This window comes from Balearica regulorum, chromosome 3, assembly GCF_011004875.1.
Source record: "Balearica regulorum gibbericeps isolate bBalReg1 chromosome 3, bBalReg1.pri, whole genome shotgun sequence".
Lineage (NCBI taxonomy): Eukaryota > Metazoa > Chordata > Aves > Gruiformes > Gruidae > Balearica > Balearica regulorum.
In genome coordinates this window covers 45,620,991-45,637,502 of record NC_046186.1, presented here as the reverse complement: position 1 = coordinate 45,637,502, position 16,512 = coordinate 45,620,991, and the positions used below count along the sequence as shown (strand labels likewise).

At 44.3% G+C, this 16,512-nt stretch overlaps 1 protein-coding gene across 2 annotated transcripts in view; it reads left to right on the top strand.

The window, feature by feature from the left end:
• The first annotated feature begins 543 nt into the window (after nucleotides 1–543).
• FAXC (failed axon connections homolog, metaxin like GST domain containing) overlaps nucleotides 544–16,512 on the top strand; it is a 29,510-nt gene continuing 13,541 nt past the window's right edge. For both annotated transcript variants that reach the window (XR_012834477.1, XM_075747773.1), the window contains exons 1-4: nucleotides 544–934; nucleotides 1,467–1,602; nucleotides 7,016–7,212; nucleotides 15,492–15,709. Coding sequence is in view for 1 of the 2 variants with exons in the window: in XM_075747773.1 (XP_075603888.1) it covers nucleotides 660–934; nucleotides 1,467–1,602; nucleotides 7,016–7,212; nucleotides 15,492–15,709 (826 nt within the window). In the remaining variant the exon portion in view is untranslated. The remainder of the gene's footprint in view (nucleotides 935–1,466; nucleotides 1,603–7,015; nucleotides 7,213–15,491; nucleotides 15,710–16,512) is intronic.

The following is a 16,512-nucleotide window of genomic DNA, read 5'->3' as shown; positions in this document are numbered from 1 at the left end:
TTTCTTCAGGGTCACTTTGCTTCCCATTCTTTGTACCTTTATGCGTGTAAACTGTTCTCCTTGGTCACCTCACAGCACATCAGAACAATAGAGAGAAAATTGCTGCAGGATGCCGGGTATTTAGAGAAGCGTGTGGTAATGTTCAGCTGCGGTCAGGCACTGGGGCGTGATGGCGTGGCGTCTTTTGTTCCAAATACGGGATAAAATTCCAGGCCTGCGTTCCTCCGTAAAGGAACAGCGCAGTGATCCTCGGAGCAGCACACCACGGGTATCTTGACAGCACCGGCTTACACCCGAAAACTCAGGCATGAACCGCGGTCAGGAGCACGGCTTTTAGCCCGAAATTTTGGACAACGGCTGCCGAGCGACGGCATGGGCTCCATCCATGCAACCCTCGCACCCCGGGCCTGGCAGGGGGACGCGGGGGCCTCCGCAAGGGCAGGGCAGAGCAGAGCAGGGCAGGGCAGGCCCGGCCCACCCCATCCCCTCTCCTCCTCTCCCCTCCCCTCCCGCCGCCTTGCGCAGCCGCGCAGCGACGGCTGAGGGAGCCGCCGGAGCAGCCCGGCGCGGCCCTCCCCGCCGCCGCGGCTGGGCTGGGCAGGGCAGGGCAGGTGTGGGGGCTCCGCGGTGCGGCGGGGGATGCGGGGCCCGGGCGCAGCATGCTGTGGGGGGTGGGCCTGGCGGCGCCCCGCTCCTGCGTGGCAGACCTGAGCCGCAACCGCAGCCTGTCGCTGGGGTGGTGCGCGGGGCCCGAGGAGCCGCCGCCCGCCCTCTATGGGGGCGAGATCGTCGCCTTCCCGCTGGCGGGCGGGGGCGCGGGAGGCACCATGGCGGCGCTGGGCTCCGACTCCTGGTGGAAGAAGACGCTGTACCTGACGGGCGGCGCCCTGCTGGCCGCCGCCGCCTACCTGCTCCACGAGCTGCTGGCCATACGGTGAGGCTGCGGGGGCTCCCGGAGCGGCGGGGCCTGCGCGGGGCCGGGCGCAGCCCGCTGGGAAGAAGCGCTGGTAGAAGCGAAGGGCGCGCTCACCGCGGGGCTGAGGCGACGCTTACCTGAGGGGAGAGGGCGTTGAGGCCTGGTGGGTTGGTGTCTCTGCTTCACCGTGATTTTGCCTTTTTTTTTTTAAAAGAAAAACAACCCTTTTTCCTCCATTTACCCTTTGCAGCAGTGCAGGAGGCGGCTGTGAAGGGGTGCCCTGGGCTCGCCTCCACAGGTGTCCCAGGGCGGCCGCGGGGGCTGGCAGCCGCCGTGCTGGAGCTGTGCGGGGCTCTGCCTGCCCTCGGCTGCCCTGGCGCAGGGTGAGCCGAGCCGAGCCGAGCCTGCCGCCTGCCTCGCACTGCTCCATTAAAGGAGGATGTGTGTGTTGCCTTGGCCAGGATTTCTTTGTTATCTATTTAATGTAGATAAATATATCATGCTCCTGTGGGTTTGGTTTTTTTTTTTAATTCTATTTTGTTTCTGACAGGAAAGAGCAAGAGCTTGATTCGAAAGATGCTATCATACTGCATCAGTTTTCAAGGCCTAAAAATGGTGTTCCAAGTTTATCTCCGTTCTGTCTAAAAATGGAAACTTACTTGAGGATGGCTGATTTGCCCTACCAGGTACATTGTGCTGTTTTCCTTTACATTGCAGCTCGCTGTAATTGCAGTGAAATGAATTGAAATGGCAAATAAGCATTCCGTCTCTCTTCCCTCCCCAATCTGTCTCACCCAGGGACATGTAAACATACACCTACAACTAGGTGGGTACGCTGACAGTTTTATGTCTCCGGTTAAATTTGGTGTATAACCTTTAAAAACATGACTTGTATAACATTGATCTGGAACATCTCTAGATTTAACTGGCAAAGCTAAATGAGTGTTAGAAGGTAACTTGGCTGGAAATGCTGAAGTGGAAGAGTAGTCTGGAGTTTATATAACTCTAAATAACGCCCCAGAACTAAAGCGTGACATAATTTGGTCTTTGAATTTTACCGTGCTAAAGAGGCCAAGATTAGACAGGTGCAGAGGAAACCCTTTCCTGGAGGGTTTCTCTCCGGACCTCTCCTGGGAAGACGTGTTTGCCTTTTGCGTCACCTCCCATCACAGGTGCTTCCCTTCCAGTGCAGGAAGACAGGATTGCTTTTAGAGGTCATGAATACCGCTCCCGAATTGTGGCAGGGTGCATCCCATGCCATCTTCCTGCAGGGGACGAAGCCCAAGCTACTCCAGTGAATGAAAGCCAGGAGAGCAGAAATTTGAATCTAGCAGTCTCGCCTCTTAGCGTCAAGGTTTAGTTGTGACGCCGTGAGTCTGGCGTGTGCCTCGTTGCGGTGTCACTGAGCTGTACAGCATGCAAGCTCTTTGAAACGTGGGATGGGTTTCTTTTCTGTTTGCGTAAAGCATTGAGTGCGTTTAAGATGATACAACAGTGGTGATAAATATAACAGGAATCTTAGGTAGAAGAAATGTCTGCCTCTCTTCCCCCCCCCCCCCAGTGATGTAAATTTGGCATCTTACTTTGTCTCAAAGGGGCTGAGCTGTGGTTAAGTGGCACGCTCACCCCACATGGGTTCAAGTCCCTTTTTACTGCTGCATACCAAGGTGTTAGGAAGAATGTTTAATTTATGTCCAGTGTTTTACAGAGGAAAAGCAACTATGTTACAACTTTTTTTTTTTTTACACATTTGTGGTTGATACTGATTCAGCTTTGTATGCGATTAAACTCCTTTACATTGGAAGTGAAAGAAAACCTAATTAGTACATTTTGCTTAAGTCTTTAAAAGCCTGAGTTTAATGTTCATTATCTTAAGATTTAATGGTACTCGAATCAGATACTTCAGAGCATTAAAGAGGGAAATTTCCCTTGTTCAAGATTGCAGAACCTGCAAGATACTGAAGTTTGAACATGTCACTGGAGCAGGAGGACTTAGTGCACATCATTTCTTCACCCAGAGCAATTTGGGTAGAAATGGCATGTTTGAAGGGAAAACTCTTTTGGTGAGATCTGTTTTCTTTCTAATGGCAGTTGATGCAGTCCAGAGGTTTTTAATGATCAATGTTGCTCTGGTAGAGAGTAGTTAAAGAAAGCTGCAGTATAAAAGATGGTTGTGACAGGATATGGTCACTTCTAAAAGATAACACTGCGCATTTCTGTGATTCAGGATGGAGTTGTTCAGACACCTGATGCTGGGTAGAAGTGAGTCACCCAGCTTTTCAGAGAGAGAGGGATTTCCAGAGGATTGTCCTCCCCTCTTTATTTTCTGTACTGAAGGTCAGCATTGGTTTTTGGTGTTGCATCTCTCTATTTGTACTCACTAGCTGTGAGCACAATAAGCTGGCGTAGGCCAGTAGGACCACCAAAAGCAGCAGTCCTATCTTCATGGCTCCCCCTTGTCCCTTCCGGCACGTGCTTTTCTGGGCCAGAGCTGGCCCAGCTGGAGCCTTGAAGGTTTAGGTTATTTGTTTTTAGCCCATCTTGGTCCCCCACACGCTCCACATGCCATGCTGCAGGAACGGATCTCGTCAGTGCTGGGAACGCCAGGTTGCTGCTTTTAGCTGTGCCGACTTAGACGGACTTAAGGTGTTTGTGGGGTTATTGACCCTGTGTAGGGTTTTAGAGGTAAATTTGGTGAAGCTAAACTTACAAGCTGAGAATGTAGCTTTTTTCCCCAGAAGAGTCAGATTCTGTTTCTTGTGTTAGGAGTACAGTGCTGTGTTCATCTCCAGCGGGTAGAGGAAGGTATGGATGCCAACGTGGGATTAAGTGGTAGGGTAGCAGGAGGGGAGCCAGCAGGTAGTGCCATTCTCAGCTGGAGTTACAAAGTTCCTTATACTCAGACTACCTAGAGGCTTTTATTTTGTTTCATTGTGGCTGTGTTATCTGTAGGACACTGTAGGTGACAGAGACATCCAGTGGCCCCCCCCTTTCTCCCCTGGCAGGCAGCAGGGTGTAGGGCGGTGCAGCTGAATGCAGGAGGAGACACCTCGCTTCCCTGTGTGCCGGTGGGGGCCGTGATGGAGAAGCCATGGCACTCTGGGTGGCTGCTGGTGCCGGGGCTTGCCTCCGGGGACTTGCTGTGGTCATTGCCTTCCCAGGGAAGGGGTGCTTCAAAGGGAGGGTTGTGAAACAGGGTGAAGAAAAAGCAGCGAGGTGGTCAGACTGCTTTTACTCTTTCGATTCCTTGTGTTTATACTTTATTATAGTGCATCAGACTATTGAATAATGTGCTGTGTTTTACACAACATATTTTAATGGCATGTGAGAAGTGGAGTTGGGTGACATGTTCCTACCTTACTCTCATCTGAATTTCTCCCAACAGATGCGGTCTTGTAAGGTGCTTATATTTTCTTGAAACTACCTTTCTAGGTCTGAGTTCTCAGTCAAAAATAATTTGGGCAGCCCCACCCCAGCTGGGCTGTCATAGTACCCAGCTTTTTTTTTCCAAAATGTTTGATACTTTTCTTGATAAAACTTGTTTTGAAGGAGCTCATTCTGGGTGCTTGTGGAGATCTTTTGGGTGTTCCTTGATTCCCTTGTGGATATTAAGAGCTGAGTGTTTATGTAATCCGATAAGTATTGTGTTAGCACAGCAGAAACATGCTGTTTTCATGCCAGGTCTGTGAAGATGGTAGCCTCCTTGGGAAGAGGCATGAGTAAAAGTAAAAGCAGAAGCAGCACTAATTGAAAATGTGGAGCCTAATTTCTTCTATAAAAGAAGAAAGTACTATAAAATTAGCCCAGAAGTGCCCTATGCTATTCTGTTTATAAACTTCTCTATAAATGAGGTTCTGGGGAGCTGTTGTTAGTGTTGCTTTGCAGGCTGCAGTTCAGTTAAATGTACTATGAGGTATGAGGGGGTATTTTGTTTGGTAGTTTTTGGTTTTTTAATGATAATACCATGACTTTTCCCTGCTTTGCAGCTGGAACAGTTTTTAAGTGGAAAATTGATAAATATTTGATGACCATTAGTAGTAGCTGTAAGGATACCAAGGTTTCAAGCCTAAAAATACCCATTTGAGAACAGTGGATACAAGAACAATATAACAAATTTGTCAAGAGACTAAGGTTTTCTCAGGTCATTGAAAGATGTTTCCTATTTTGTTTGATAAACTGTATGTATTGAAACATGAAAATCCTGAGAAGGCTTTTTTAATTTTAGATAAACCAACTTTCCTATAAGAACTTCAGCTCTCATTTGTGTTTTTGAGAGTATAATATTAATGCGGTACTAACAAGTTTTTATGCAATGTATTTATATATAGTATATATATATGCTTGAAGAAATGTGCAGTTGAATAATAAGAACTTGCTTTTTTTCTGGATTGCAAATGATATGGACTACAGTAAGTGCAATATGTAATAAACACATCTTCAAGTCTAGTAGCTTCTGCAAAACATCAGTGTTTGTGCACAAGAAGGGAAATCTCATACTGAAAGGGCTTAACAAAAATTAAACCAGCAATGCTCAGTGCCATATAGACACACTATGTAGTTCCAGAAAAAGCTTATGATTCTGCAATAAATTCATAATGAAAAATTATGGAAGCCTATCAGTTCGAGTGCTAAAAGAGCCTTTTTAATGAAGGAAGGGTCTGGAAAGTGGAAGGATGGGGTGGTGCTCTCCTTTCCGTTTCATGTGTTCAGCCATTGTAGAGTTTCTCCCATGGACCAGAGTAATAACCCCCATGTCACCCACACATGCAAGCAGAGTGCATTTGGTTACTTTATTTTCCTATGCAGGGATGTGGTTGATGAGACATAATATAATCTGCTGTTCCTACCATGCTATTTGTTTGGGCAGAAATCCCAGAAAAGGCTACAGCTAGAAGGCATTGTTTTCCCAGCAGCGTTACCAGTTTTGTCTGTTTTCGTCCACAAGGGAAGAGCCTCTGGGAGTGGCTGCGTGTTCGTAGTGCTTTGCCCATGTGTGTTTTGAGTGGTAGCCAGGATGCTGAACTGGAGGTGCGTCCTCGTGTATGTGCCTTGCTGTGGGAGGAGGACCTTAATCCATGTTTAGTGCATCCAGGAAGGATAAATACTTGAGACCCAAACAGGTCAGTCCAGAACTGGTAACCCTAAACCTCCAGCAATTAGGAACTAGATCCCAAAATGCTTAGGGTGACTGCTGGAGATTGAGTGCAGGGCATTTATTGTGAGCCTTTATGGTTTGACTTTCTGAGCTAGGATTTGCTATTCACTAAATAACAGGACGAGAATTACAAGAAAGGAAGAAAGCTCTGCCTTGTGTCTTTGCCTTCAGAAGTAAGAGAGAATTGAAGTCAAACATCTAATTATGTTTTGGAAGCCAGCTGTTCCTCTTGTGTTTGTCAGGTGAGACTCTGTTTCACCTTCTCCAACTGGAAAGTGGGGAGAATACATTGCTACTTCTGTGTGAGTGCTACATGGAGCAGATATACCAGTATTCAGTGATGCACTGGTCCTGGGCTCTTGGAGACCCAGTTGTAACAAGTGTGTTTGTAAATGTATGAGACTCTAAGTTGCTGCCCAGTGAAGGGATGATATGCCTTTCACTATATATGTGCTTGTGATTGTGTGTGTTTTATTCTTGGAGGTAATGCAGCTATCTGAGGTAGGTAGTGGATTAATCTTTCTAAAGTACTTTTAATGTGTAAAGTGTTGCTCTGTGCAAGAGCCCAATTTAGGTGTGAGTCCTGTGATGAAAAATTTGTTTAGAATAATGGACCCAATCTTGCAGAATACCTGAGCATCTCCAACCCCTTAAATAACCTGGGTACTTAAATAATATTACATTACATGGCATCCAACGTAAAAGCATATAACACCTTGCAGGAACTGGATATAATTTTATCTGAATTGTCATATAGGGTAAAGCTGTTGCTCTGATTGAACAGCTACCACTAATCTTGAGTATTAATTTAAAAAAAAAAAGTTTGATAATAATGCTTTTAAAAACACAGAAAAATATTTTAAAAGCTTTATTCTCTTTGATACAGAACCTGAAGGGCCTTTTTTGTTTGTATGTTTGTTTGTTTACTTGCTTTTTTTTCTTAGAACTATTTTGATGGAAAACTTTCCCCTCAAGGGAAAATGCCTTGGATTGAATACAATCACAAGAAAGTATCTGGCACTGAGTTCATAATTGACTTTTTGGAAGAGAAACTTGGAGTGAATTTAAATAAACACCTTGGCCCGCATGAAAGAGCTGTTTCCAGAGCCGTGACAAAAATGGTGGAGGAGCACTTGTACTGGTAAGCTTGCATGGCGAAGTTAGCTGAGTTCTTGTGCTGTCAGATCTGCCCCTGTGCTTGTGCCTGGACATGAATGCTTATTTTCTTTTGCAGAAAGCTTGGGTACCCAATTATTAATTTCACAACTCTCTTCACCTCAGAAAACTGCTGCTTCTTGCTGCATACACTAGTATGAACTGGGGGTAATTCCCCTGAAAAGTTGTCATGCTGTGTAAGCAAGGTAAGGAGTCAGGCCCTTCGCCTGCAGCTTTGCAGAAGGGAGCAGCAAAGGGCTTGTTCCTTCATCCTGTTTCGTATGACCTCCGTACAGAAACAGCCTTGTTAATAAAGAGCAAAAAATCAAGATGGCTGAATATATTTGTGGTTAGGGGGGGCGCAAGGGAACAAATCCATTTTTTGTAGTGAATCTGGAATACTATGTTCTTACAGCTAATGATTTTAGTTATCTGTGTGTGTGATTACAATATGGATTATTGTCTTTCTTGTAACACAGGATACTCCTGTTTATATGTATTGTTGACAACATTGCCAGTTGATAGGATGCAGTGTTAGTCACAGTATCCTGAAAAGCTGAAGTATGTATATGAATGGAAAACATAAATGTAACCTTGCTGGTACTTTATGCATTTTACTGACATCTTTGAAAATAGTACCTGTGAATTCCACCACCCCACCTTTACATTTCAGTCCTTTTTAAGTGCCCTTTCCAGTCCGGATTCATAGAAGTAGCAGGTGGACTTGGCATCTTGGGTGCTACATTGGCTGCCTCAGCAGGCACAAGGTTTTTTCCCCATAGTTTGCTTTCTAGCATGTGTTTAAGTCCTTGCTGTACAAGTCTTGCATTCATGTTGCACTTTTTTTTTTTCTTCAAAACAGTGTGATTTAAATTGAATGCGTTTACTTGCTTTTTCTTTCACCTCATGAGCAGCAACGTGTGTACGTATAGTTCTTAAAATAACTTTTAGTGTTTCCTGGGAATACTTTTAGCATTCAGTAGGCAGATTTAAATGATACATTTAGAAATGTAATCCCTGCCTTCCAAGAAGTGTGACCTTCACCAGTTATACCCATCTGCAGTGCTATAGCCTGAAAAATCTGACTGAAGTAGCCTGCAAATGTAGCTTTTTTTGTTTGTTCATTTTTCACCCCTCAATTATTATAGCTGCCAAAGGGAAGATGAGGCTCCATCTCCTTGCCTTTAGTGTTGGTTGCTTCATGGTCCATAGACTTAACTGCTTTTAATGTAACATTACTGATGACAAACTTATACTACTGTTGTGTCTCAATTACAAATTGTGCTTTCCTCTGTGAGGCTGTTTTCTGTCCATCCAGGCTCCCTCTGAGCTGACTCAGTACTGCCGGGCATCATACAGGGGAGCATGTCATAGAGGGGCATCACAGGTATTGCAAATTCAGGTGCTGACCCAGAGAGGTGGCACTGAAATGGGTGGACAAAGCTAGACCAAGTAAGAATAGAGATGTGCATGCCTGGCTGTATATCCTTGTTGTCTTTCCTGTTTAGTTACACTGTTGAGTTTCACCAAGGCATGTATTTTTGTTGCAGTGTAGTAAAACATTCAGCTGTAGGTCTTACTGTATGACCCTGCCGTGTGGCTGTACCAGAAGCATGCTGTGTTGGTGAGGTTGCACTATGCCGATTCTCTGTACTAGGCAAAGCCTGAGCTATGAGGCATCACAGTTGTATTGCTGTAATTCCTGGATAACAACTTTGACCATCCTGTAGATACACCAAAGTAAAATCAAGCTTTAGCTGTGTAGGACCATGTTTCTCCCTGACAGCATTACATCCATGGTTGTGGGATCCCTTCACATCGGTCCTTTAACCTGCCTACTTCCCACCTGAAGCTAAGGGCTTGTTCATGGTGTCATCAAGTTCTACGCTGAGGAACTTGTAATAGTGATCGCCTTTCTGCAGAATAAGGTTTCTAAAATCAAGCCTCCAAAGCAGTCATATAAAATGTGATTCATACCGTTTTGTTGCCAGCAGCATGCAAAGTAGCTTCATCATAAATAAGTAATACTGTAGTACATTTATCGAACAAAGAAGCAAAGTGCATCCTGTGGTATGCTGTCTCTGGATGGAGCTAATCCTGATGGGTGCTCAGAATCTCCTCCTGAAACATTTTTCTTTTGCTGAGGTAATTGCTCATCTTCACCAATTAGTGCCTCTTACAGGTGTTTAACAAACTTAGTTTCCTTTTATGACAAGGTCACCCATCTAGGTGACCAAGGGAAGCCAGTTGATGTAATTTTTTTAGATTTCAGTAAAGCTTTTGATACTGTCTCTCACAGTATCCTTCTGGACAAAACGTCCAGCATACAGTTTGACAAAAACGTAGTGTGATGGGTGAGCAACTGGCTGACGGGTCAGGCCCAAAGAGTTATGGTAAACAGAGTTACACCAGGCTGGCGGCCAGTCACTAGTGGGGTTCCCCAGGGCTCCATTTTAGGGCCAGTTCTTTTTAACGTTTTCGTAAATGACTTGGATGTAGGACTAGAAGGTGTTGTGAGCAAGTTTGCAGATGACATCAAATTGGGAGGAGCTGTTGATTCTGTCGAGGGTGGAGATGCCTTGCAGAGAGATCTGGACAGATTGGAGAACTGGGCAATCACCAACCGTGTGAGGTTTAACAAGGGCAAGTGCCAGATTCTGCACCTGGGAAGGGGCAACCCTGGCTATACGTACAGACTGGGCGACGAGACGCTGGAGACCAGCCATGCTGAAAGGGACTTGGGGGTCCTGGTAAACAGCAAGTGGAACATGAGTCAACAGTGTGCCCAGGCTGCCAGGAAGGCCAACCGTATCCTGGGGCACATCAAGCACGGCATTGCTAGCCGGTCTAGGGAAGCGATTGTCCCACTCTACACTGCGCTGGTGTGGCCTCGCCTCGAGTACTGCATGCGGTTTTGGGCGCCACAGGACAAGAAGGACAAAACTATTGAAGAGTGTCCAAAGGAGGGCAACAAAGGTGGTGAAGGGTCTAGAGGGGAAGACGTATGAGGAGAGGCTGAAGTCCCTTGGTTTGTTCAGCCTAGAGAAGAGGAGACTGAAGGGAGACCTCATCGCGGCCTACAGCTTCCTCATGAGGGGGAGCGAAGGGGCAGGCGCTGATCTCCTCCCTCTGGTGACCAGTGATAGAACCCGTGGGAACGGAATGAAGCTGTGACAGGGGATGTTTAGGTTGGGTATTAGGAAAAGGTTCTTCACTGAGAGGGTGGTCGGGCCCTGGAACAGGCTCCCCAGGGAAGTGGTCACAGCACTGAGCTTGACTGAGTTCAAGAAGCGTCTGGACAACACTCTCAGTCATATGCTCTGATTCGGCTGGTCCTGTGTGGGGCCAGGAGTTGGACTCGATGATCCTTATGGGTCCCTTCCAACTCAGGATATTCTGTGATTCTATGAAATTGCTGCTCTGGCTGTAGTTGAGAGCGACGCAAGGCTGTTGTGAATCTCAGCCGCTAGACCCCCTGCTTGAACCGTCTGCCTGACGGGTCAGGCAGAGAGACAGTGAATGAGTGAGTGTACCTATTTTAGTGCTGGGATTAGAGCATATCTCTGAGATGCACAAGACTGATTTGGAGCTGGTGCTGGATCTCCTTTTCCTGGAGAATACCATAACTATTAGGCTTTTGCTATGTTTAAGTCAGCAAAAGAAAAAAAGCCTGCTAACCTGAGTGAGTGTTGGGCCAAGTCAGCAGGGAAGAGATGGGAGTGGACTGATTCTGTGGCTCTCACCTGAGGTCCTGGATCTGGTGCAGGCCTCTGTCATCTGCTGAAGGCTTGCTCTGGGTCACCTCCACTGCCTGCAACGACCCGTGGGCCCTCAGAAACCAGCGGGGCACCCACAGCCATCTTCAGGATGTGCTGAGTTTTTGGTGTATCTGCAGCACGTTTGTGGGATTATGTAAGATGGGCTGGAGGATGTCACATTCTCACGTCCTTCTGGTACTGGCACCCTGGGCTCGAGGGCAGTGCCGGCATTCAAGCCAGGCAGCTCCTGGTACCTGGAGGGCTAGCAGTCGCTGCGAGGTGCTTTCTGGCACTTTAATCTCAGGAGAGGGATATCACATCGGTGACACTAATGTGCTGAGTGAAAACCTAAAGCCTTGAATATGCAGCTTAACCAAACCAACCAGTTAGATTGGTTTAGCTGTATTGTCAAACACAACCTTAGGGATTTATAAGTATGTGCATGTATATATATACACGCATATTTAACTCATTTCTTGCTTTGTCTTTCAAGAAGACCCTGTAAACATCACATATGTGATGTGTTTAGAAAAAGCATGGTGTGAGAATACAAATGAATTTGGTCAGTATTCAGACTTGCCATGTATTAAACATAGAATATGTTTATAATATAAATATGTTTAAATACATCAAGTCAATTATAAGAGTGACGTCTCTCCTGCTGTTAACAGTGATGAGGCTTGAATGCCACTGGCAGCTTAAAAGCCAGATGCTCTGGGATGATGCACAGCAGGTAGGGTTTCTACAGCTGATTGTGGAATGAATTCATTATAGTCCTTTTGTAGATCAAGCAATTCCGGTCTGCACAAGTTCAGATAGGAAAAATAACGCCCAGTTCACATCCATGGGAGCACCTTTCCCTTGCCTTGATGTTCAGACATTTTGGGGATAATCAGACAAGCCGCTGTTGATGAGTCACTTTCTCCATCTCCTTTCCTGATTTATGTATTGAGGCCAAAGCTGCTGTTACATTTAGACTTCAGATTTGCTTCACCCCTGCAGCATGGCTCTTGCGCATTACTGTTTTATTTATACTCTAAGATTTGTACAGATGTGCTGGCACAGATGGGAATGTTAATGTTTCCCAAAATGCTCAGTTCAGGCCAGTATTTAAAATAATGATGTCATCCTATAAATACTAACTGTAGTTTCAAATGTATAGGTATGCTGAAGTAGGTTATGTAGACTACCTGATTTCTGGTATTTCCTAACTTTTATAATGTTGATAATACTCTAGTAATGTAGTCTGAGCAGAGGGATGATGGGTGGGATTAAATGCAGAGGAGTATGTTTTGGTAGGAAGCACGGATTAATGAACCTTTGAATAGATTTTTTTTTTTTTTTAACAAAGTCCTTGTAAAGCCAATTCTAAAAGTGCTTTTCACTGTCTCTGAATCTGAGCCTATGTTTTTCTTTGCTTTTGCATGCTCAGAACCATAAAATTCTAGAAGTGAACTCTGTGGTTGTCTTTTTAGCTGCATTCATTGCCCATGTAAATTTGAGATTTGGGATATGTGTCAACTTTACTCATTCAAAGTGACAAGCAGATCTCTAAGATTGTGCTTGACAGTTTAGCTTAAGCAGGATTACCTAAATCCTGTGCAGTTCTGCTCTTCCTGCGTTGCTGTCTTGATTGTTAAACACTTCATCTGATCCCTGCCTCTTCCAGATCCAAAGACCTTCTGCCCCAGAGCAAGCGAGCGCTAGGGAAATGTATTTTTGCTTTGAAGTATAGGCTGATTTGTTTTGTGGGAAACCTTGTTCATCCTGTCTCATGAAATTAAAGCCATCCTGGATGTGGTTGATCATTCTTGGTGCGGTGCCAGCTTGCTGTTGTGGTTGGAGTGAACAACAGTGATGGCAAGTCCATAGGGCTGAGTTAGTCTTGTGTGACTAGGGTAACTTTAAAAAAAAAAAAAAAAGCTGTAGCAGAGTCTGCTTTCTTCTTTCTGTTTTGTTTTGGCTTCTTTATCTTGTTGTCCCTCTCCATGGTTGGACCCATTGTCCTAAAGCAACTAAGTTGTGTTGCAGAGTCACCGGGTGAAGCTGGTCAGATCCATGCTGGGGAAGGAGGGTCTTTGCAGCGAGACGCAGCAGTGGTCTTAGAGAGCAGGGTTTTCTTAGCTTATTCAAGTAATAAATAATAACTTACAGATATAAATAGTATTTGTAATTATTTCCCAGTGTTTGCATCAAGACTGGAGTTTTTATTCAGAGCTGTACCTGCCCAAGGAACCTTGTCCTTTCCCAGGCCCGTGAAACACAACTACTGAAACGTTCTGCTCTATGGAGCGCCCTTATGCTTTCAGCCCAGTCTTATTTCCATCCTTCTTAAATCCTGTTTTACTTTTGTTCCTGGAGCAAGTTAGTCTCGCACCACTTCTTCTAGGCAAAGTTAATACCTCCGAACTTTCAGGAGCTGTTTATTCCTGTGCTTGCTGGCTTCATGTTCACCCTTTTGTGCTGGTGCCTCTCGCTAAATCTGGCTTTGTTTCAAACTCTGCTGTGCTGAAACCAGCCCAATGACTTGAGTTGATCCATCCATTTTGAAAAACAAGGATTGTGCAGAACATCTCTGTTTGAAGAATGGTACTGAAGCGTGTGAAATGTCAGCGGGATGTTGTGGTCATATTAGTACAGTGCAAGAGGTTGTAGAGAAACCTCTTGAGGATAAAAGCCATCGGAAACGTAGGTGCATTTTTGTTCTTTGCTGTTCATGCGTTTGCAGCAAAACCTGCATGTGCCTCGCTGTTACTGACTTTAATGAAATCAATTTGAGCAGAAGGCATTGTCCTGCAGTGGATAATTTTTAATAGAATTAAAATGCCTTTTACCCGCTCTGCTGGCAGCATTCTAAATTTGAGCTATAAGTGGATTTTTCTTTTTTTAAGCTGTTGTGCCAGATATTCTCCTTTTACCTCGTGTTACTAGTAATTCAAGTAAAGAATCTCTGGAAATTTAAAGATTCGAATATTTTCATGGTGTGAATGTGGTTGTTCCCCGATGGTATTGCTGAATTCAGCTTCTGTCCTTGACATACAGGAGTTTGATAAAGCATACATTTAAAAAAAAAAAAAAAAAATTCCACAGGAGTTCTCCAGGAGATACTGCTTTGGTTTTGTTTTATTTCTTGTATTGGTTGATCCATATCAGCACTAAGGAAATTATATGCCATTAGAAATATGTACAATGATAAAACTGAAGTCATATTTCAAACTAAAAAAAAAAATTCAAAAAATTGAGCTTTGATCATATTGGAAATGGAAACATTTGATTATTAAGTTAATATTTAATATAATTGTTTACATGAACTTCCAACTTTTGATATTTCAACTTTTCGATTTAGCTTCACTAGTTTATCCTGTCTCCATGAGCCTGTTCTCATATGATACGTAAGTCCACTTTTAGATTTTTCAGTTTGCGAATTGCTACAAACATAATGGAATACGGGCATTGACTCCCAGTGTTCCTGAGACCCTATTGGCTTCATATGTTTGTTATGTCTACTCTGAGGTGTCTTTAGTCCTTTTTCCAAGGACATCCCTTGAACCTGGTGGCAAAAGTCATAAGGTCTTTTTGTTTCTTCATAATGTCAAATTAACTTCATAATGTCAAATTAACTAAAAAATAATAATATAATACATAATGTCAATTAACTAAAAAAGTTAATGTTTCTTTTTTCAGAAGTTTCTTGAGTAGCAACAGCAACTTGCCTACAATATTAGTAAAGAGCAAAAATTAATGTAGGAAACAAAAATTTCATCTGGTAAGGCAAATTTTTATAAAAAGCTGCTTCAAAATAATATATTTGCCATTCAATAAAGCTGAAATACAACTTGAAATACAACAGAGTCCTTTAGAAATATGTCTCAACACATACCAACATTTTGAAGAGAGAAAAAAGTACAGGAGAAGACTACCCCAATAACCACCACCCCTTCATTTTTTTTATTTTTAAAAGATTGTATCATTGCTAGTTTCTGAGGAGAGCAGAGATCTCGTGAAAAATGACTGCTACAATATTTATGTTGAGGCAAAGTTACTGCTTGGCTAAATTTCAGCAGTATAGAAAATGAGAATAGGTTGGTGAGAAATGGGTTTCTTTGTGGGCTGTTTAATTGTTGTTGTTTTCCCCTGGTCTGCGCAGTCAATCATCTTTCGCTAATAAATTCTTTTGGCACCGCATTTTTTGTTATGTGTGTTCAGCAGAATTCTGCGGCTTTTATTTTATATTTCATTGTGAATCTCATTTTCTCTTGAAATGAGCCATGATTTACTGAGAGAATAAGCGCTGGGCGGTCTGTGTAAGTATTGCAATGTCAGTTTTCTCTGCTGTCACCCTGAGTTGCATCAGGGTCTACTCTTCACTGGAAGCTACCTCTCCATCAGGGCAGTGAGCACTCGGCGTTAAGAAAGCTCTCTGCCTAACCTTTGTGCCAGCCTTTGCAGGGTGGCGATGGGCTGTCTGGGTATTGCACCGCTATAACTTATTTTTGCATCTTTCTAGGACTTTAGCTTATTGCCAATGGGTGGAAAATCTTCACGAGACTCAAAAGATGGTTTCACTTTTTGGCCCCTTCAGCGACGTGCTGAAGTGGATCCTCTGCCATCTGACCAAAGGGATCGTGAAGCGGGAAATGTATGGCCATGGCATTGGCCGCTTCTCAGAGGAGGAGATGTACACGCTGATGGAGAAGGACATGCGGACTCTAGCGGGCCTACTGGGTAACGTACAATGAATTACGCGTGTTCTGTTTGTTTGCAGCTCACTGTGCGGAGGATTAAATCAACCCCTAGTGCTTCCTGGCCACCTGATCACGTACACAAATGATCTCATTTTGTCGGTGGGTAGAATCTGCACTGCTGCTGTCATTCAGTGCCACCCTCGCTCTGGCAGGGACCGTCTTTCTCTCCCTGCTGTTTGCTACCAAATTGTATCTCTAGAGGGGTAAGCGGCTTTCTTCTCTGAGCACTGGGTGTTTGTGTCTAGAGGAGCAGAATGGGGCCTGTGATTTTGGAAGAGCATTTTGCTATGTGAGTATAGGAAAATGTAGTGTTTAGTTCTGCAAGTTAAACCTCTTATTTATATTGGAGGAGAGTGTCTCATTTTTTCTGCATGGAACTCATGGCTGTTTGATAGATGGTGATGAGGCTGCCATTTGAAAACCCTTTGCAGATGTTATTTTGATGAGCTGGACTTTGTTGTATTTGGTTGGCATTAGCAGCTTTATTCAAAGCCGCTAGTAGAAGATGGGCCTAGTTGTCAAAATAGGTGGTTTTAGGCTTCTTAGTTGTCACGGGTGGATCCCGTAGGGTTAGTCTTAAAGTTGAGCTCACTTAGCAAGAACTACATGAGCCTCATTTCTGTTGTGTAGCTCAGGCTGAAATCTGCACCGGAGCTGTCTACACTGTGCTTCTTACAAGAGGTAACCGTATTGTGCTTCTGTGTAAAATTTGCATTTTGAGCAATTTGTTTGGAGCAAATTGTTGCTTCCCTTGAACTTGCATCTCTCTTGTGGAAGGAACCG